Raw genomic sequence first — 23,028 nt, 5'->3', positions numbered from 1 at the left:
CAGGAGGCAATTGATGATCAACAACAATCAAACTTATCACACATTTCCTTTGGGGAACAAATATTATGGCTTCTTTGTTTGTGTAAATGGAAACCTGTCTGTCGGTGTATTAAAATGATAGTTTTACATTACAGTACATATATTGAAATGATAAGACTTTACATTATGTTAATTATTGGCAATCGTTCTTTTATAGGGAAGTTCTTCTTATTCTTATGCTCTTCTTCTTATTTGTGTAGTAAACACCAAGTAATGGCAACAGAAAATGTGCGTGGGACATAAAGGAGGATACATTTTAATTTAATCTGTGTAACAACAGTCATAGTGTGACAATTACAATACCTTGTTATCTCCAAAGTCATATCCAGGTAATATCACATCCTTGGTGATGATAATTACTACCATCAATATGGCAATTTCACATGACAGTGTTTAGGAATCAAAATCAATAATTAACATTAGCTAAATATTGCATTTGAAAATACACTGTACTACCATAATAATGACCTCCCTATATACAAATATACTACTATACTATTATAATGTTGTTATTGTACCATTAAAATTATAATTTTACAAAATCAAACAAATTAATTTTTGGCACAAACTGGGTTTGCACATTTATTAGATGTTAAATATGACAAACTTTGTTATGCTATGATGGACAATGATATTACTCCAGTAAATATGATCCTGGTCTCCATACAAACTCCCTAAAGAAGAATAGAGTCAATTGTTTAATATATGTTATATGGGACACATACTGTATGTGAATGATGGTTCACATTTTCACACTATATTCAACTTCAAACACTTTTTTCCCCCACAATCAAATAGTTGAATGCCAACTGTATTGAATATGTGACATCATGTGTTCCGGTCAGTTCATTGTGCCTTGGTTTTCCTGCAGGTCTTTGAATGCCATCCTTCACTTCAGTGCCTTGAGTGGAGGCTCTTAATTGTGTATCTATGGTCAGATATGGAGGACTAATCATTTTTTGTGAAGCCAGTGCCCCTTCAGAGGACATGCACCCGAGGTTTATTATACCGTTTGACTGCTTCAAGACAAACGGGAGCACAGGGATGCTCCAAAACACTCACCCACACACAAAAAAGGCTGAGCTGGAGCACCTGTCAGTCAATCATCCTCTCCAGGAGAGTCAAATTACTTACAGTCTGTTAAACTGTGATATGGAGGTCTCCGGTTGGTTTGAAATTAATAACATTTTGTTCCCCCATTTCAGAAACGGACACAACACAAATGTATCATCACTTGGCTAAGGAGTTCTGCAGCATCCCCTGAAGGATCCTTTTTTATTTTTTTTTCTTCCAGTTTCTATTTAGAAATTCTGTGAGCTCAAAACCTTAAAGTACAACATATAAGACACCCACACAGTCCTGACCTGTTTATGCAGTATAAAGTTGATAGGTTGTCAGGCCCCCAGCGAAAAGGCCCAGAATGGAGCGAGCTATCCTTTAAATTGCCCGGGTGATATTTGCAGATAATAAAAGAAATAAATCAGACATTGGAGCTGAATATTTCATTTGTTATCCATATTCCTTATGGGCGAAAAAAAATGATATAGAAATGTAAAAACAGCAATTCCACTTCACCCCCTCTGGAATTGTAACACTTGAGATGCTGTTTTCATGTCTGAAGACAAAGTGCATGCTTTCCCTCAGCCTGCAACAGATAAATCTAATAGGCAGCCCGAATTACTGGTTGTAATGTTGTGTAGTCTTAACCTAGACGGCTCTTTCACTATTTTTATTTCTGTCAATCTCTCAAACTAATGGATACTCCGCAGAAATAGCTGGGGACTTACGTTCTATTTATAGATTTATAGAATGTAGTGCAAGGCCGAAAAGAGGTTAAACTATAGCACATTTTTTTACAGCATGAAAACTCAGATTTGATGACTGCTATTACATCATTTTACCTTGTATTGCGTGTAAAGGAAACTAAAGCGTTTATGCTGCATTTTCTATTTATTTTTTTATCATCCCTAGGAGCTGTCCTTTTATATGTAAATACAGGATGTGCCACAAGTTACATTTTTATGTCTGCGTCCCCATTGTTCACTCAATTTAATTTCACCTCATCATTACATTAATAAGATGTTTTTCACCCTGTAGGTCCCACACTGTGAAACACAGTGTCCTGCTGCTACTGTATGATGAGTCTTTTGCACCATGAGGCCCAGAGCATATCGCTCATCACTGCTGCCGTTATACATTATGTGTCTGAGCTGACACCTCAGACCTCCCACAACCCCTGGGTGAGATTTCCTCCCCTCTGCAGTGGCACTTTAATCTTTATTTCGTCATGTCCGTCCTCCCCGGACCTCTAATATACTGTCTCATTTCTTCTTTGCCCATTTTCTGCTAATTCACCGCCATCTGCCTTGGCATCTGTTTGAGAGGAGAATCGAGGAGGGGGGGGGGCGAATCTTCAACATTGAGGGAAAAAAGTCTGTGCTTTCTTCTCCTTCTTTATACTCCTCATCTTCGCCTAAGTTTCTCCTCTCTTGCTCATTTTGTCTTCCGCTGTCTTTGTTGGAGCTGAAGCTTCCACCCCTCTCTGTTGCCCTTTTTTTCCGCATAAGCCTCCAACAAACCCTTTTTAAGTCTAATGCCACATGTAAACCTCCGACCTGCTTCCTCTCTTGTTCACAGAGGCCCCCCAAAGACGAAAAAAAAGGGAGGGAGGGAGGGTTAAAGGGTGGGGGTCATATCCTTTCCATGTCCAACTGCTTAGTCAATAACCGCTGTGAACAGGAGTGCACAAAAGATCAGAAAAGTGCAATTGTAATTTTTGGACAATGGCAGCGAGCTCTCATAAGGCCTGGCTGAGAAAGGGACACCACCTCCCCAGTGCCCCGTTGCCTCCCCCGCCCTCCCCCTCCTCCCTCTGGCCTCCATCCTCTCCTCTTTGAGCATTGCTGACAATAGGGAAGCTTGCTGCATTGCCGGGGAGAGCCACGGGATCACCTCAGTCAGCCTGCGGATTACAGACATTCTTTGGCAGGGCCAGTGTTGCTGCGGAGAGCCCGGGTCCTTGTGGGCCCTCTGAGGCTGCAGCACTGCCTCGGGTCCCCCCACTATCCCTCCACCTCCTCCCCTCCCCACCTCCCTTCCTTTTTTGTATTGTGTTCACATGTTTGACAGACACAGAGCCTATAATAATCTCTTTCCCGCAGGGACCTGCACCATTTGTTTGGCAGACCCTACAAACAGTTTCAATCCCTTTTCTCCCTGCCTTGTCTTCGCTGCTGTAGCCCATCGTCGTCATCTAATTAATGCAGCCTCCCTTTTCATCTACACTTCCTGTTTTTTTGTCTGATCCTCACCCCCCCTCCTCCTCCCCTCTTAAGTCCCAGATTTAAAAGTCAATGCCTCCACTGGTTATGATACCATATTTGAGTGGCTGAGGATTAAAAAGGTGTCTTGTGTGTGGATTATGACTTCCTTACATATTCATTGTTTTACCGTTATTTCTGTTCATAACACCAGGAGTGCGGTTAAAGAGGTCAGGACTCGCTTTAAATGGAGTAAACGGGATTAACTGGTTCATGCTTGCCTTTTATTTGAAGCGTTTTCCTGTGATTTAATTTGCAGCTAATTTTGCGCTTTTGCATTGTTCGTGAAATTAGCATTTTAATTAGGATATCCCACGAGACAGAGTAATGTTCTGAGCCTATATGCCTGTAACAGAGTAGATATTTGTTACATAATAATAAGCTCACCGTGATAAACGAGACAATAGGAAGCTAAAAAAGACTTCTTAAAGGAAAAGTGTTCATAAAAGGTCATTATTCCCCAAATGAACCTCCAGGTTGCCTAAGTTTTTATTTTCAACATTTTAAACGTTTTGTGTAATTGTGTATGATCAGTCATTGGGGACATGTCATAGATAGATAGATAGATAGATAGATAGATAGATATGATACATATAAGGTATAAAAGTTTTTCTCTACTGTCTTTTAAACTTTGTTCGTTTTTTCTGCCTATAGCTTTTTTTACGGTTCCCTCCTACAGTACAGCATGTGTACGCAGTTAAAGAAAAGCTGCTACCTATAATGATACAGACACACAAACGTCTCCATATGGACTGATATACAGTAAGTGTACACAACTATAGCAACCGATTTATGACCTCTCCCCCTGTGAAAGAGAGATTTGAGGAGCCATAATTGGTTCTCCTCACATGTACTCTCCCCAGTGTGCGCCGTGCTCGCTCCACAGGGAGCACTTTGATGATAACTTGCTGCATTACACGCTAACTTTTCGACAATGGCTACACGCTCTGTCTTTATTGCCCCGACTCCTAATGGCTATCTCGAAGTGCTGCCTCTGGCAATCCGGTCGCAAATAAATAGAAGCTGACACAGTAATTTACTCAAATCTTCTCTACAGTTTTGCCCCGTTCTCCCTCCAGAGATTTCCCCTGTAACAACAATTATTTCAAATGTCATTGATTCCTGCCCGCAGGGCAGAGACAAATGAACATAAAATCCTTTCACATGGCCAAAATTAAAATATTTAGGGTTTTTGAGAACAAGAAGGGTCTCATGAGGTGGACAACAAATGTCACCATTATTTGGTTGTGCTTGTGCTCTGGATCAGACATAAAATCAGCTGTTTTCTTCACCAAATGACTATTAACCTTTATCTAATAGGGGCAATGGCTCTCATTTAGAGAGAAGACCCAGCGGAGGACATATAATTCCCTTTCTGCAGAGTCTTGTCAGTTCTTAGCACTAAACAAGATGAACACATGGCCACAGTGCTGCTGTGTAGTTGAAGAATCTGCAGCAGATATTGCATCACTTTGGGCTTGCCAAAAAATAATTCAACTTTCTTGGAAATGGAAATCTAAATTGAGACATAAACTGTGATGAAAAATAACATAAATCCATATTAAGTATTTTAGGTTGTGTGTGTTGTGTGCACGTTTGAGTCGCTGGAGTGGGGAGAGGGGAGGGTCAGGAAAATGTTTGTGGTTCATTTCCTTGTTTCATGTTGTTGTGCAAGGCACAGCTCAGTGGAGGGGATCTTAACATGTCACAGTGTCATGCCAGTGTCTCTGACTGGTTCTACATGACCTCTTTCACCCTCTGCTCTCCTCTCCGTGGACTCTGCTTGGCCAGACACACCAGATAATGTAATAAAGATATTTCTGCTCCAATAGGAAATAAAGAAGGTGTCCTTGTGTGACCGACTGTGCCCGCCTATGGACCTGTGCTAACCTGTATGCGCGAGTCTGTGAGGTTGTGGTTCAAGCGACAATAAAACAAGATAGTAAGGTACAGTATGATGTGCACAGACTGTAATAAAAGAAAAAAATCTGTTCTACAATTTACACTTATAATAACAGTATGGCTAAATGATGTCTTTTTTTTCTTGTTGAAAGAGTCAGAATATATGGCTTCGTAGGATGAATGTAGAATTAAAATAATAAAAACAAAGTAGTGCCACCTATAGATCATGTAGCTCGACAGATTTGTTTATGTGATTTGGTTTCAGTCACTTAAAGTCACTTAAAGCCAACAAGCTCACAATAACAAAACTGTGTCAGCTGATTACATAAAAAAGTCAGGAAATATGAATGATTCCAGGAATTTAGGCTCAAAGAGTTTGAGCCTAAATAGACACATTTATATATGTTACTGTGGAATAATTATGTGTGGCTTCAATCTTAGAAATAAAACATATAAAACCATTCATGGACAATCCAGGAAGAGAACAACACACTGGACACATGACACTGTTCTTAAAATCCTTTCTGTTGTTCTCCCTCAGTCAGTGTGTGCACAGTATAAATGAGAGTGAGTGAGGATTTTGTGACATCACTTGGACTATACGTGTATTTTAACCAATATTTCTTGTCCGACATCTGCCTCTGCTCCTCTTGACTTAGTAACAAACAAACAAAATTGAGTGTACGAGATAACAGCGAACATGATTTCAATAAAACCTCTAAGGATATCCTTTATTAAGCAGTGTTCAAACTGTGTAAATATCCCGCATTACATGATGATCAGTTTTAGATGAAGCAGGCTAACAGCATCTTTATGATCATTGTGCTTTATAGCTATTGTCTGTATCCCAGGATTTGGCTGTGATGAGCCCTGAAGCATACTCACAACTGTCCCAGATTGCACAGTATTCAGCTTCTGGCCCGGTTTAGTTAGCCTCTTTCGCATAAACACTCAGTCACACAGACAGACACACAAATGAGAATTGCACCCATGGGACCCAATGATTCTATCATACTTTAGCTAAACATAGACTGGGAATTAGTTGACTGGATAATCAATTTGACAGAGTGCCTCTGCAATAAGTGAGTGAAATGCACAGACAGTGCATGTCGGATAAGCTTGTGAAAGTCTCACATTTGTGACACAGATCACAAAGGTAATCTGCGTGGAGGGAGGGAGAGAGAGAGAGAGAGAGCCTGGAAAGTTTTGGATTCTATTAATCCCAACCTTTGTTCCCTCAGAAATAATGCTGAACAGGTCAAATATTTGTATAAATAAATATACCTGCTTCCCGCACGTCCACCACGAAGAATTCCATCCAAGTCAAATTGAAATGTGCAAATAAAAATGTATCAACTTATCTTAAACCCAACAGCATGTCTGTTCTAAATGCTCTTCACGTCAGGCCAAGCAGTATTTTTGGGAGACTTTATTTATTTATTTTTAACAGTGTCTGGGCATTATGTCAGCATTTTAACTGCAAAGCATTTAAGTACTAAACACCTCTAAAAGTAAATGACTTCTGAGTAATTACTACCTAGAACCTCTTTTCTCAAAGGAGCAATTTAGGGAGCCCAGATGGCCACCAAAATAGGATTTAGGGGCCAAATTGACAACATTACTCACAAAGGGATTATCAATTACCTAAATATCAATTGCAGTGTATTACTGAGTAAGAAGAAGGTGTCTTGGTGGAGATATCACTGACCAAGGTATAGTGACTGCAAGCAAGCATGGGCCATTTTTAAGATAAATAGCCATATTTGCCAGTATTTCTCTCTGTCACGTGCACCTTTCCAACATCATTTGGAAAAGCAGTGATGTAAAATGAAATCTGCAGATAAAACAATGTAAAGTAGATGTGGTCAAAGATATAACTCTCAGCGTTGGCCTTGATTTTATTGCCTTAATGATGATACTTTTTTATCGTATAAGGGTGATAATCCAGTTTATATTATCAAACCTGGGTGAATGTATAGGTCTGTTGTGTGTACTGCATGACAAGTGCAACCATTGAAGATACAAGACACCCAAGTATTATGATAACACTTGTTTTTCTACATGACATTACATCACCAGTGAAACAGTAGTATTGTGCAAAGGTTTTAGGCCACCATTACATATGGTGTTTCAGCTAAACTATAATGACCATATAATGTAATATTTTTCTCAATCATGTCGTGGAACACATTGAACACATCCAGAAGTTGTAACAAACATGTGCAGCTTTAAAATAACATTTATTTTTTTATTTCTTTAAAACAAAGAAAAAACAGCTACAGGTTAAGGTGTCAAGTGACCTATCTGTAATCAATGCTAAACCATAACATATTGTACACATGTTGTATCAGTTATAGTCAATACATCATTCCAATCTAAATGATCACAGAATTAAATAAAAACATAATTTTAAAATCTGGGATTTACCCAATTCTCTTCTAGTCTATGTATTCATTTATTTATTTATTCATATTTATACAATAAACAGAAAAAACACAACAAAATTGGACCGTAGTAGTGTGGTGCAGTAGTGAAGTCATTTGAAGTAATGAAGTTCTTTCAGTAGTGAAGTAATTTTAAATTTTTTATTTGTTTTTAAATCCATAAATAAACTTGCCCCACCTTACCTCTCTGAGCTGCTTCCTGGCCTATCTCTTAGGTCAGCTGCTCCTCAGGTACCTAAAACTAAATGGAAGCTCAAAGGGGACAGAGCCTTTTTTCTGTCGCGCCGAGAATATGGAACAATCTTCCTCTGCATGTTAGACAGGCCCCTTCATGCTTTTTATTTTATTCAATTTTTTACTGTTTTTACTTTTTATCTTTTTATTGTATTGCTTTACTGTCTGTTTTATTGTTTGTCATCAGGGCTTTTAGGTCTTATGTTTTTATATTATCTATGATGATCAGCACTCTGTTGCAGTTGTTGTTTTTAAAATGCTTTATATATAAAGTTGGATTGTATTGGATTGGGCAATGTAAAACAAAGGGTGAAAGGGTGAAAAAAAGAAGAAGGCAACATAATAGATGCCAACTGCTGTAAACCATAAATAAATAAACAAACAAACAAATAAAAGGTGTGCCTTCCTGTTTACAAAGTAACACCACACTTGATTGGCTGCTCTCCTAATAACCAATTAGGTCACTCAGCACAGCTGCACCACGCACAGACTGGACTGACGCACACACACACACAAACACTAACGGATGCCAGGTGCAATGACGCCATCAGGTAAAATTAAGCTCTCTAATTCAAACGTTATTTTATTTTGTGATGGTGAAACTTCAAATGGAAGCTGAAAGAGTAGAAACAAAGCTGCTCTCATAGAAAAGGCAGAGACAACAGCACCAACGTCTGCTGCTACATGAAACTGCTATTTAGCTCCTGTTAGCCGAGCAAACGCCTGGAAATGCTACGTCATTAGCATAACAGAGTTGCAAAACGCTAATAACCAACAACACAACACAACTTGCTTGTTAAGTGTTGCATTGAGCAAATGACTTGTGAGCAAGTGGCAACTGCTTTCTTTGTTATAAGTAAATAAAAGTCACACTACCACAAATGTGTTGTAAGTCCTGAGTTTAAGACAATTATGTTTTTATTCAAATACAGAAAGCTGAAAGTACCTTCACTAAAAGTACTCATGATGCAAAATGGTCCATCTGAGAATAATGCACATCACTTTATTTTAATTTTTTAATTATTCTTACATTCCTAAATTTAATGTTGCGTATATGTGAGGGTAAGGCTAATTTCAAGTACTTTATGGATTATTAATCTGCAACCACGACTTTATTAAACAAAGGCAGTAAAAATCATAGTATTTGCCTCTTAAATGCAAAGAGTGAAAAAGAAGTGCTTAAGTACTCCAGTACAGGTAAAAACTTTTTGATATTTCCCAGCATTGCTTGTAGATTGAGTATTAAATCTTTAATGTATTTCTTATCTTACAGCATCTGCCACCGCTGACTTATACGATGACAACTCCAGGAATTGACCTGCAGATCCACCGAAGGCCCATGGGAATGTATTCATCCTGCAAACTGTTCATGGAGGACATGTCCCCTCATGAAACACCAGGTATGGAGATGATGTGTAGTTTGTATATGTTCACTGTTGATTTCTTTTTTTAATTAAAGAGCAGAAAAGCCAGCAACACAAAAAAACTTAGTGAGGATGATATGAGAACTTGTTGTCCAGATAAGGAACATTGCATGTTTACAGTTCTCTCACAAGAACACTTGGTAGCCCTGGGCTCTATGTAGCAGTCCTAAATAGTACAGACACACAGCTATAAAACCTGTCTCTGTGAATCTTAAAATATTCCGATTTTACTGTTTGAAAAGTGGAGGCCATTGGCTTGTGATGGTGTTAAATTATGAATAAAATCTATTTACCCTACACTCACAGACACATCGCCTGGTGTGCAAATATTACACCGCGTGAGGCAAAACTATTTCACAGACATTAATATTAACGTGTTGCAACATTAACTCACCACATTATTTATTCATCAAAATAATACAAATGTGTAAGTATTGGAAGCAGTATATGCACCTGAGCGATGAACTTAACATTTCGGATAAATAATGTCTTAAAGACAAAGAAGTGTGTGGATTTACTGTGTCGTTTACCTCCTTTCATTTCTCCAACATCTTTATTATTTTTAGCTGGCAGGTTTCCCGCGAAACCTCTCACCTTCCACGTTATTCATTTTCCATCAAATCTGAAAGTTTGGATGCATCTAATTAAGAAGTCAAGCAATGTAAATGAAACGTTTCAGTAAGTTTTGTGACAGTGATATATACGACATAGATCATCTTCACTTATTTTGACTTGCTAATTAATCAACATTATTTATTCAGGGGAAAAAAGCAAACTTTGTAATTAGCAAGTGGCCTGATCTGGTGCAGCAGACTCAGCAAGAATTAGGAGCTTTGATTTTGATCTGGAAATGTGAATAACTCATTAGCAATATGATGTTAAAATAAAGTCAGGCAAAAAGAGTGCAGCTAATGCGTGACATGTGGGTGATTATATTAGTCACTAAATGAACAGACAAATGAATGTCTGGGCAAATAATTCTATAATTTGGTCTGTGTAAACTCTGTTCTCTTATTTTTTTGGAGAGTATAGTTTTTGTAGCTCTGTTGTCCATTTTGGTGAGATACCATTCAATGAAAAGACGAACTTGATCGACCTGACAGTGAAAGAAAAACACATCCATGTTTCCTTTGTGGGTGACGCTTCAAAGAGAGAAACTCAGTCTAGTTTTCAAGCTGGACTGCAGCTTTGTAGCAGGCAGTGAGTGAGCACATTAATCTAATGCATCAGCAGGTCCACATTTGTTTTAATGCAAACCGAGGAGTAGAAACGCGCTGCATCTCAAGGGAGAAGAAGCTTAAAATTTCAGTCTAATGAAAATAGATGACAATGTTAATGAGTTGTCCAAACATAACAAATGGAATGAATTACTGCCTTAGTACCAAGTCTGTTTCATTAAAATACAATAAAAAGGAAAGATTAGGTTTATATGGGAAATAACTTTCCTCTTTTGTGTTATTGATGAGAGCAGGGAGAACATATCAAGGATGGCTCGGGCCTCTCTGGTCAATATTGATATAATATTGCTACTGTATAATATAGCCATTTTTCTTGGATGTTCATGTGACATTAAGCGTAATCAATTTATTATCCTGACTGTTGACCCATCAATAGGCAGCATGAAACACACTAGTCGAAGTGATCTGCTAAGTTTCAGTGACTTTTTGATGCCAACAATGGCACACTTCCATCTGTCCTTATCATCTTATTCCCAAGGTAATGGTCTTCCACCTTAATCAATTTTGTGGTGGACCTGTGTTCATAGTAGTCAGGAACACTGGGATTATGTGCTGAGGCTACTCTCTCTCTCTCTCTCTCTCCCCCCCCCCCTCTTTCTTTCTGAGACGACCTTGTCTGTGTAAGAGTACTGTTAGCCCTCGGCCTCGGGGAGTCAAACACACACTCAATCACCCCCGTAACCCTTGCAGTCAACAGCAGACTGTCGCAGCCCATTGCTACAATCTCAATTTGTATTTTGTCTCAGACTGTGATGACTTGACAGAGAAAAATAAGAGGATTTGTCTTGATCTTCAACTCTCCCTTGAGGAAGTAAGTCTTCACCTTGAAGTTTAGCAACCGTATGGCCGCCTGCTCTCGATCTTTCATCCATTTCTGTTCATCTTATTTGACAAACGGTGGACATTTAGCCTGAACTAGTACAATTATCCACAGTCATTTATAACATACACAACCTGGTTATTTTGCTTTGTGTCAGGTGAATTGTCAGGACTTCCAATGTGTGTCAGATGTATGTGTTCAAAGTAAACCAGGCATTTGTTTCATGGGAACATAGACAAAAAGTGATTTTTCTTATTTTCTTTTAGAAATTTCTTAAGTAATTCTTTGACGTAATACATCTTTGGGACACCTAATCATAGAAAAAAAAATTAGCAGAACATTATGAAGCAACTCAAAATATAAAATGGAAACCTATGTTCATTATCAGCTCATGAGCAGATTATTTTAGTAATTGATAGATTTTCTTTTACTTAATACAATATGAGGGAATAGTTCAAATATGTTGAATACTATGAAAAACAGAGCCCAACTTGACATCTTTATTTCATAGATCTTGTTGTCTGATGCGGCCCCCTGTTGATGTCCTGTGGCTCTATACTTATTTTAAAATTATAAAAAAAAACGAACCAACAATGTGAGCAATATTTTTATAGTAATAATGCATTAGGTCATACTTATCAATTTTAATTATAAACATAAGCTATATACATAAGCTTTTCTTGTGTTTTAATTTGTCTACATGTTATTTTGAGTTAATGTTTTGATTCCATTTTATCTGTCTGTTTTTTTTTTTTTACAGATTCATTTTGCATACTTACTTTTAAATGGTGCGTATTATCATTCTATATATTTTTAATTGCAACATCATGATGGATTGTCAATATCTAATTTTAAATTCTAATTTCCAAACTGTTAATTTTTTTCCAAACTGTTGGAAGTTTTTTCACTTGACCGACCCCCTCCTGACCAGACTAGAAGCTCACTGGCGCCCAGGTCTTTTTGAGTTTTAGGCCCCTGATTTAGTTTAATAATGCAGAGAAAAGCTTCTACTCCTCAAATTGCTTGACCATTTAATACAAAGATCACATAATATTTTGTGATTAGCTCACCAAAAATCTGTTTCACGGTTTCCTGAAATTACTAATGCGGTTAAATCAGTGTTGACTTTTAAAGTTCCACTTAACTTCCCAGTGTATCAAAATCATATCAACAGCCCTAAATGAGAGCAACCGTCTGCCAAGCCAGCATCAGTAAACACTGCAAGCCTCTAACGGTGATGCACTGTAATGGCCTGGTCTTGAGTCTGGCCAGAACATCGCATGAGGTGCTAAACAGCGACTGGCTATAAATATAAGTGGTGAACACTGCCAGTTGCACTCTTGCGGCTGAAATGAGCCTGATGATGGGAGCTTGAGAAGAAAGGGGATATCAGTGGTCACTAAATCATTCTGTAATCAGCTCTCTATGCAGGATCATCCATGCATGTTCAACGCCCCATTCTGGAGAGCTCCAGCAACAGAATGCTCCAGCTGACCCCATCTGTACCCCATCTCGTTTTGCATTATCCCTAACCCATAAAAGTCCCATGCAGCACAAAAGAGTTAATGATTCCCTTTGTTTTGTTGTGGGGAACAGAACCAAAGCAAATGACAACAACAAATCCATCAAACTTAGCAGCAGTGAGCACATCAGCAGTTTTTGCCAGCCCACTAGAGGCCTAAAATGCACATATTGCATGCTGGCCCCCCAAGCAGCAGGCGGCCCTGGGACTCGCCAGCCCCTTGGTGGCCAGAGAGGACTTGATAAATGACTGGAGCAAACTTCTCTGTCACCAGTGAGGGAGGAGTCCCCCACAGTAAGCTACATCATCCTAACAGCATTATTCTTTTCATGCCCATTGTCGATACAGAGTCCCGTGATTGGCGTCACGCTTTGCACAGGTTAATTGGAATCCTGAACTGGAAAACAGCAGGGGAAAAGTGCAAATATTGTCGCCCAGAGAAAAACACCGTGGATATGCGTGTTGATTTCAATTTTGGAAAAGAAACATCAAATGTTTGAAGTAAAGTTTGTAAAAAAGGTTAATAATGTGTTATTAACAACATGTTTATTTTCCTAATATTGTAGCATTTTAATTTAGCTTTCAGTTCAAATTAAGGGTTGTTAAAGATAATAAATAATAATAATAATTTATTAGGAATCCTGTGGATCTCAAGAGCACAACTTATAAAATATAAATTCAGATGATGAATAAGTGTGAATGAGTGAGTGTGTTCTCTATTTGTTTCTTAAAACAGCTTGTTATTTAGAAAAGGAGTCAGTCAACATGATGCACGTAGTAAGTGTTAAAGTAACTGTGCACCACATTATCAAGATTACTGTATGTCTCTCTCTCTCTGCGGGACTCGATTCTTTAGCCACATGTTCAATCCTGAGACAAACACAAGGCCTTTACAATGGAATTGGACAGCTTTTCTTCATCAGGGGAAATAGAAGACAGTGTCAAATTGCCTTATTGATAAGTTAATGAGGCACAAAACACTTCAGAGAAGACCCATCCACCACCCAACACACAACATCTCCCCAAATTGTTGATTTGCAATATTATACTACAGAAATAATCTAGCCAGTTTAACACTGCATCGACATATGACCATGTTACTCCACCATTTCTTTTATCCTCAGATTTCCAACGTGGTTTTACAGTATGGGATAGGGTTAGTACATACAGTATGTGTGTTGTTTTTGGTCATTTTATTTCGTCAACAGATAAGCAATTGGGATGTCCTTAATGAGACCCCAAATACTGGTTTCATGTTTGAGCAGTAATGGAAATTACTTTTCCTTTTGGAACAGGTGCACAAGAATCACAAGAATCACCGCAACAGCAGATCAAGAGTAAAATGAAGTATGCAAATGTAATCATATTTATCAGAGAATGCTTATGGCAGAAAGCTATTAATTTCTTCTCTGCTTCTTGACACTTTAACATATGCATCACCTGCTTCTTGCAAATGATTATTTTTGTGTTTTCCATCTCCGTTGACAGAGCATTATTTTCTTTTCCATTGCGTCTTGTTATTTTTCTAAACTTTCTCTGTCTGAAGATTGTAATGGCCTCTGATTGAAATTTCATTCAGAAAAACTAAGTGAAATACATGTTGTGTATTTAATGGAAAAAATAATTGCACGTCAGATGAAACAAAGCATGACGCATAGTAACCAGGACGACTGACTGAAAACACAAGTCAGCAAAGAGGTCAGGCTGTTCACTCTCTCATTTGCCGCGATTACTTGCTGCACTTGTTCATTTACTCATTCCATCACACTCTCACCTGACTGATCTGTTGCTCGCTTTGCTCACTCAGAGGTTTAGCTCTTCATTAGACAATCTGACAAATCCCCATAAAACAGTCAAATAAATGCATTAGAACGGTATTTGAGCTGCCATCGCTAAATTAAAATGAAGGTCTTAGTGTGTGGCGTTCAAGCATTTTCAGTGTGACGGGTAAAGTCTATTACTATAACTAAAATACCTCTTCTGCGCAACTGAGATGAACGTAAAAGTGGTATTTCATTTATTGTAATAGACTTTACCAGCTACATATTTATGTAATACAGTAACATTCAAGTTGCTCTTAACTATCTGCCTTTGATGTCTTGCAACATTTCCAGATGAAATCATTATTAATCATTTATTATATAAAATATCAGACAATTGTCACTCTTAGTGGAAATAGGTTTGTCAAGTGTTTGCTTCAAGAGGGTTTATAATCTGCACAATGTAACACAACATGTATCCTCAGATTAAAATGGCAACAAAAACATTTAACTTGAAGAAAAACAAAAAAGCTAAGCATGCTCCATTTTCTAAGATGGAAAAACATTGTATACTATATAGACAAAAATGGGAAAAAAAATACACATAGTTTTGTGCTTCACTATATACATGACATTTATTTGTCCGTTTGCTGCTAAATATTTGGGACTTTAAGATACATAAAAGTTCACACATTAATGTTCTGAAAATCATAAATATATATATTGTCATTTATCTAAATCTGTTTTCATACACTCTCATTGTAATACCTGACAAAGACACATTACAGAACAGTAATCTCCACCACTTTCCAGGACAGATGTACATATGATATTTAGTTGTTGAATTCAAGGTAGTTATTATTTTGAATTTTTGCGTGTCTCAAAATGTCACGCTGCTACAGCGCTTTCAAAAAACCTTATTGTTATGTGGGTTGTATTCTTCAGTCCTGTGTTCGACCTCTGCAGAACTGTGAATCCCACTGACACACTGAGAGCTCCTGTGCTCTCTGGAGAAGCACAGTTGCTGCATTTGGATGAATAAAAAGCAACATTTCCTGTAACGACCGTCTGCGAGACGACTGTTCAGGAGAGCTATTTCAATTCATCCCTGGAGCAGCCCACAGGAATTGAGCCCATATTGAGCTCACTCCTGGGCTCTGAGAGTGGTCAGGAAGATTGATTCTATGGCTAGATCACCACTCACTGAAGACTGAAGTGCACTATGGTTTGAGCATGTGCATCACTTGACCTTGTACTTGGATAAGAAACTAGAAATATGAAATGGAAAAAAAAAAAAAAAAAAAATCACATCATGTAAAAATAGAATAATTTAAGTGGCACCCAAAGTGCTGGTCATTCATAATTATTGTCTTTCATAATAGCAGGCCATCATAGCGCCACTATGCATAGTGTAATGACCTGTGGGTTATTGCACGGACAGTATGGTGGTGATCACCACAGCTGCCAAAGTGCCTCTAACCTTTAGAGTATCACTTATAATTAGCAGGGATAAGACATGCAAAAAATACCAGATGGTAACATTATTTGATAGTCTCCCAAAATGACGACCACGGTCCTTTAATTCTTTGTGTGATAGTTTTAATTAAAATGGCTTGTCAAAACGACAATTTACGCTAAATTGATGCTATGCACGATGCTATTAATACAATGTCACTGACATTCCTATTAATTACTCCGACTATAGTTGATATCACACACATCTTCATTATCGACATAAAGATTAACATTGCCTTAACTGTTGGAGGAACGGAGAAGTAATGCATTCATCTAAAATCCATTAAAAATGAATATCAACTCACTTTTAGGTTGGTTGAAGTGATGTATGGTCTACTTTACCTGTCATAGCTGAGATACACATGTATGTTTGAGTATACCACATGTGTACACGTGCATAGGCCAACCAACCCATAATATCTGATGATGCAGTTCTTTCACGTTTTTGCAGTGTTACAGCTATAGTACATTCAAAACAGCAGGTCACTAATGCATGCCACAATGAAGGAAATGAAAGAAAATGTGCTTGCTGTATGCCATCATTGTGTTTGTCATGATACCTTCAAGAAAAATAGTAATGTTATTCAGCAGTCTTTTTGATTGTAATGCAAACCAATAACTTATAATTCTCACAATATGAATCATATAAAAATAGATTTGGATACGGTATGGGTGAACCCTCCACCAGATTGTGAATTCTCTACCAGGATGGTCATTGATCAAAAAAAAAAGAAAGTCTTGTCTGTGGTGTGTTGCATGTTGTCCAGTTTGTGGTGAGTGAACAGTTCAGTCAGGTCTGTCTGGTTCATCTGTTTTTCTCCCTCTGATGGTATAGTCATCTTAATTCCCTTTGTCCTTACTTTGGAGCAGGAGGTGATATATAAAGGTCTGTGCTCACACAGGGTGTCTTCCTCTCCTCTCCCCTTGTCCTCCTGGACTGAATAATGTCTGGAGCGTCACTCATGGCTTGATATGATGAGTTATGTCCTGATTTCAGAGGAGTGGACATTTCATTTATTTGTAATGTAGACGTTTTATGATGCGGTCATGTATGATTCCATCCCATTGGCTCTGAGGTTTTATTGTCAGATAAGAACTGTGTCCTATTCACATTATTAGCTTTTGTGTTGAGAAATCTCTCAACTATAGATCCCCTTTTTCATCCTATATTATTTCTAAGTGAAGGACATTTTAGAGCATTTTTGAAGTCCTGATAAATGTTGACATGACCAACAAACTTTGTTCATGATTTCTGAGGTGCAGGTGAAGTTGTGACATCGTCAGTGACATCAATGCAATTAAACTACAAAATGCACAGGGCTTTGGGGTTGAGGTCATGCAAACCACTTCACTACCAAGACACAGTACCAAAAAAGCAAGGCGCAGATGAAAAGGCAGAAATGGTTACTGGATTTATCAGATACTTGGCCAATCCACATTCTTTATTTGTTGTATGTTAATTGTCCATAGTTTACGACTGTTTGTCCACACTGTTATCCTTTGTTTTATGGAGCCCACCACTGTGAGCTCAAAGTCAAACTCTATATGATGAGGTATTAGCCTCCGCCACCATTTCACTCAGACATGTCAAGGTCAGGTCACTGTGGGATTGTCTTCAACCCCCAGCGGTTGCAGCCACACATCTTCCCTCTGTTGGGGACATGCGTTATTTGTGTTCACCTCATCACTGCTCAGATGGCCTGTGCAGAGATAATAATAGCCCTTTAACCTTCTAAATGATTACAATTGTTAAGAAAACAGCTGCTTGTGCTGCCATTCTACCTTTTTTTATGTTCAGATCTGAACAATTCAGTATTTTCAAATGTGAGACAATGCAATTAGCAAATCACAAAGACTACAATTTATTGCTAGTTGTGTTAAAGGTGAATAACAGCAGTTGTTTACAGCAAGGTCCTAGAATTTTTAATATTTTACACAGTCACGGAATTGGTAATAAAAAAGTTCTATTTCTGGTAATTCTGCGTTCTAATTGAATTAATTCATACATGTTGGAACCAATTTATATCTAATATCCATATCTTATATCTATATAAGATCTTGACATTGAATTACAAGCTTTTTATGCTTCATCATGTTGTAAATCTATTAACATTGTGAATTTTGAAAAGAATCTTGACTAAATTATTATGTCCCAAATCAAATTGAATTGCAATATTTGTCAGAAAAATCCCAGATATTAGATTTTCCCCTGAAGCGTTCAGCCCTTGTTTTGGTAACTGATGTCTTACTTTTTACTTCAAAGATACCATATGTAAGCAAGGCAGTTATTTACGCAACCATGTTGTATGTTTTCATATTCCCTCCTGCAGCAGGGCTCCAATGATGAACCTGCCCGCCTGCCTGATGATCTTGTACTCCCGAGCACTGAGACCTCCAGTTTCCTGCCATGGTGTTTACTCTGAGACGGCCAGCAGAGGAAGGAGAGGGGATCCATTTGTCCCAAGGTGAGACACACTCTCCAACACCCTGATGTTAAATAAACACTCCCAGACCTCTGGCCAGCTCACTCCAGCTACTGGAATACTGTTGGTGTGTCGAGATGATGGAGGGCTATTGTTATCTATCGCCTCTGCACTCTGCTGAGAGGCCAAGGAGATGGCTGGCCACAGCGGCATACACATGAACTCTCCCACTCACATTAATAAATAAAAATAGAACAAGATATTTTCAGACACTTTCTTAGAATAACATTTGATTGAAGAGAGACAGAGGTAGGGACTGGGGGAAAAAAAATTAGAGCGCAGCTCAGCGTGTGTTTCATCACCTGAAAAGCCAATGAGGGAGAGCGTCTCCGCGTCAACAACTGTAAAGCGTATCCCAGCTTCTGCTGCTGCTGCTGCCATCTCCGCTGCACGCTACACTAACCAAGAATGTGTATTTCTGCAGATGATTAAATCAATACCATTTTGACAAGACTTGTTGGAACATGCCTCTTTATTTTACACAATTCCTTCCCTTTCGTCAGGGAGCATTTATCAACCTGCCGGGGTGCTGTCACCTAATGGAGATTGTTCTTTAGTCTGCACTTGATAGAAGGGAACGATTATGATGCATGTCGATAGTTTACAGAGGTATTGACACAGGAACAAAGAGCAGAACCTTGCGGCTGTTGGCCTTTTCCCTCATTCTCTGAAAGCGCCTTGGTCTTGTTTCAAATTTTCTCTCTCGCATTTCTTTTGTTTTAGTGGTCAATTAAGGTCTAAAGGCCCCAAATTGCTGCAGCTTGTGAGGAGACTCCAGTGTTGTTGTATTTACTTTACAACACAAACCAGGCAGCCTGCTTCCTCTGTCACGTGTTTTGGCCTGAGCCCTTCCCCCAAACAAAAAAAAAAATCTGTCATCTTGAAAATGCCTGCTCTTGCACTCTTTGGTTTGGCACACAGGGAGTTAATGATAAAAAGCAGCCCAGGGTGTGACAACAGGCCGTGAATATAATAAGCTTGAAGGAGACAGGAATGAGAAAAGGTGGGATGCATATAAAAAGAGGGAGGAGAGTGGGAAAACAAATGATGAGCTCTACCTATAAATTCTTCATCTGCATTGGCTGATAGGAATGGCTTGACTGTGCGCTCAGCTGTGACTTAACAACTAATCCGGTTTGTAAGTTATTATTTATCTTCAGGAAAGTTTGTCAAAGTTGAGCTTTGATTTTCTACCCTGATTTCCCTCTTGTGGCTTGCTCTCGCACATGGTCCCCACATAATTTATGACTGCCTCTGGTCTTGATGACAGATTATTAAAAGTAGAATTAGTTTTTTGCACAGGATTTCTCCACTGGGAATTGGGAAGGCAGTGCTCTCCATGGAAGGTCTCTTACGAGGTCTCCATTACTAATAGAAGTTTTTTCTCTGATGGGGGGCAAGGAGACTAATGATTTGAATTTACTGTGGCAGCCATCACGTGGTCTGGAAGGCATCAGTCGAACAGACAAGAGGTTAACTTCCTCCCTGTGGAGAGGTTTATTGGATTGTTTAGCAGCAGAAGGATAATGTTTTTGTCATAGACTGCTGCGGCAAAACAGTGGTGTGGCAAGGAAAAGGGGAGAAGAGAAATGAAGGGAGGAAGGACAGAGAAAGCGGGGTTCCAGGGATTGATAGAGGGGCAGAGAAGAGAGGTGGATGAAAGAGGGAAAACAGTATGATTATAGGACAGTGAGTAAGGCAAATGCAAGTTATTTCTGATATCGGTGGATGGATAAGATACAGCATGGAGACAGTGCACCATTTTTACACATATCTTACCATGTGCACAGAGAGAAGCACACTTCCATTCAGGGGTGAGAACAAAACACGAGTGCACGCATGCACATTCAGTCTCACTCACATAGACAAAAAGAGAGATGTTAGTTCCTTTCACCTGATGGCCGTTTGGAGCTTGTACTCCCAGCATGCCTCGGCAGTATGGGTACCAGAGGGGAGTCACAGCGCAGCTGAGAGCCTCGGCTTAATCTTATGCATCATTAAGCACTCAGCGGCAAGCCAGCGCTGTTCATATACATCATCCACGCTTAATAAACATAATGATGACATAAGATGTAATTCTAGATGAATTTTCATTTTATAGGGAAATGGAGAATTCCTGTAGAAAGGAAAGGGAAAAAAGTAAATTATCTGGGAAGTACAAAATAAATTATGTTTTTTTTCCCCCCACCAACTTAGATGAATGTAGGTGTTTGCATCTGAATTGGGGATAGCGTGTTAGGCTGCATGTAGACGTGGTGTTGATGGCAGTGGTCGATGAGGCTTTTGGGTATGGCAGTGATGGTGTGGCAGGTGTGGTTAGATGAGAGGCGGGGTTGTGGCAGTGAGTGGAGATGTGGGGAAGGGGGTTGGAGAAAAATGGGGGTGGCTATTACGAAACGTTTGCAATTTTTAATTCCTAATCGCAGGGCATGATGGACAGGCTGGGACATCTCAGAGAGGAGCTCATCCATCATGGGAAGAGGAATTTATATATATATTTTTACTGCGGCACGCAGACAGAGAGAGAGAGAGAGAGATGTAAAAAAAAATTCAGATCAGATGGAGCTACCATACAAAAGGGGAGAGGGAAAACCGATTCCAGATGAAAGGGAGCAATGTGGGAGTGAAAGGGCAGTGGGTACTGTGGGAGGGCATCACAGCCCAGAGATTGCTTCATGTCTCCCTGCTGGGACTCTGGAGTAGCTTGGCCTGGAAATGAGTTCTGCTCTCAGGGACTGTACTAGACACTGAACCATCCTGAGAGCTACCCCCCACCCCCCCTTGTCCTTAGAAGATAGCACACGTAAAGAGTTGTGACCTGGCAATGGTAAAGTGAATAGCAATGGGATATAATCAACCAAGGAAACGGCAGAGGTGCTTGAACACAATGCAAACCTCTCCAAGAATCTGTGCTTAATGTTTGCTTCTGAACATTTGTCAACCACAAAATAAAATAATAAAATCCTGAGGTCACTTTCACATAGTTTGACAACATAACTTATCTACTAAATGACTCTTGGAATGCACCTCCAGCTGATTGTTTCCTCTTTGTCAAAGCAAGTTTTTTGCAAACTGCATCCTGATAGCACAGATCACCCTGAGAGTATGTAAACTATACATCAAACATGATAATGTCTCATTATGTCTGAGAAATAATTAGCTTCATTGTGTTGAGGTCCTGGTTGCCTGCCTTTTTTGAGGCATAATGTGAGTTTTAGACCTCAGCAAGTTTGGAGCCAGTGGACCATACGTGCCAGTATGCCACTGGGTGGGCCAAGTCTCTCAATGCAGGGATCATTAACACCCCTCTTTCTCTCTCTCTCTCTCCCTCTCTCTCTCCCTCTCCCTCCCTGTCTATTTCTCCCCTCTCTTGTTTTTATTCTACTCTTGATTTTATTTCTGTCCATAATTTAAATGAAGCCTATCTTTTTCCATGCAGATTAAACAGAATATGTACCACTTTGAGTCCAATATATGTATATTTATTAAATAACATGTAAAACAATTGAGTATCTACAAGTGTTGTCATTAACAAGTCCTTTTGTGCCTGCTCTGACGTCATCCTCTAGTTACCCATAATTCCCTTCAGTCTTCTTTCTCTGGGGAAAAAAAAAAAAGAACAGTAATAGGCAGAGAACAGTGACAGGATCAGAGAAATGGGCTTTTAACTAACATGCAAAGTGATGAATGGATTGACCACAATGTAGACTAATGGAGTCATGGAACTAATTAGGCCGAGCAGAGCTGTGCTTAAATGTAAATGGATTGAGCTGGATGAGACGTTGGAACAGCTGAGAGAATGATGAGGTCCTTCACTCGGGGGTCAATCGATGGCCAGGCAAACACAATATATGAGCCCTTGTAAAGTTCTAGTCAAGTTGTGTTAATGTGTTAGAATTCAGGTATTGAATGCATGTACAGTATGGAGTCGGTCTATTTATGCTGGGATATCTCACAGTGTCATTGATACATATGGCTGACTGCATGACTTGCAGAAAAGCTGTAATAAATCTCTAATCATGCTCGTCCCCAGTGCCCAGCTCTCAGACCCTGCATCTTGGCACCGACCACATGTTTGCTGGTGTGCCCTCTGACTCTGCGGTCCGTGTAGACCGCTGTCGATGGCTGCGCCTCAGATCCGCAGCTTTCAGCTCGAGTATGGCTGCAAAAATAATTAATATGCTCAGCTACAGCGCCTTACCCTGGCGTCTCCCTCTTACGTTGAGCTGCATTTCATGCATTCATTCAGCCTTTATGGCCATGACCTTGTAAACATCTGTGGAGAGAAGAAAGTCACAGCAGCATGCAGACTGGAATTCTCTGTGTG

At 39.2% G+C, this 23,028-nt stretch overlaps 1 protein-coding gene across 7 annotated transcripts in view; it reads left to right on the top strand.

Annotated features, from left to right (window-relative positions):
• Positions 1–682: 682 nt before the first annotated feature.
• Positions 683–23,028, top strand: part of LOC131448221 (cadherin-related family member 1) — a 121,605-nt gene continuing 99,259 nt past the window's right edge. Inside the window, exons 1-4 of one of the 7 annotated variants that reach the window (XM_058620483.1) lie at positions 683–2,279; positions 5,192–5,306; positions 9,213–9,339; positions 18,549–18,683. In XM_058620483.1, coding sequence (XP_058476466.1) covers positions 18,559–18,683 — 125 coding nt within the window. In that variant the 5' untranslated portion in view covers positions 683–2,279; positions 5,192–5,306; positions 9,213–9,339; positions 18,549–18,558. Of the gene's footprint in view, positions 2,280–5,191; positions 5,307–8,333; positions 8,491–8,998; positions 9,137–9,212; positions 9,340–18,548; positions 18,684–23,028 lie in introns of those variants that run through there. The other 6 variants (XM_058620490.1, XM_058620485.1, XM_058620482.1 and 3 more) reach the window with 6 other exon arrangements.

Source organism: Solea solea, chromosome 21, assembly GCF_958295425.1.
Source record: "Solea solea chromosome 21, fSolSol10.1, whole genome shotgun sequence".
NCBI lineage: Eukaryota > Metazoa > Chordata > Actinopteri > Pleuronectiformes > Soleidae > Solea > Solea solea.
Note: the sequence above shows the minus strand (reverse complement) of the source record. Positions and strands in the feature narration are given on the sequence as shown.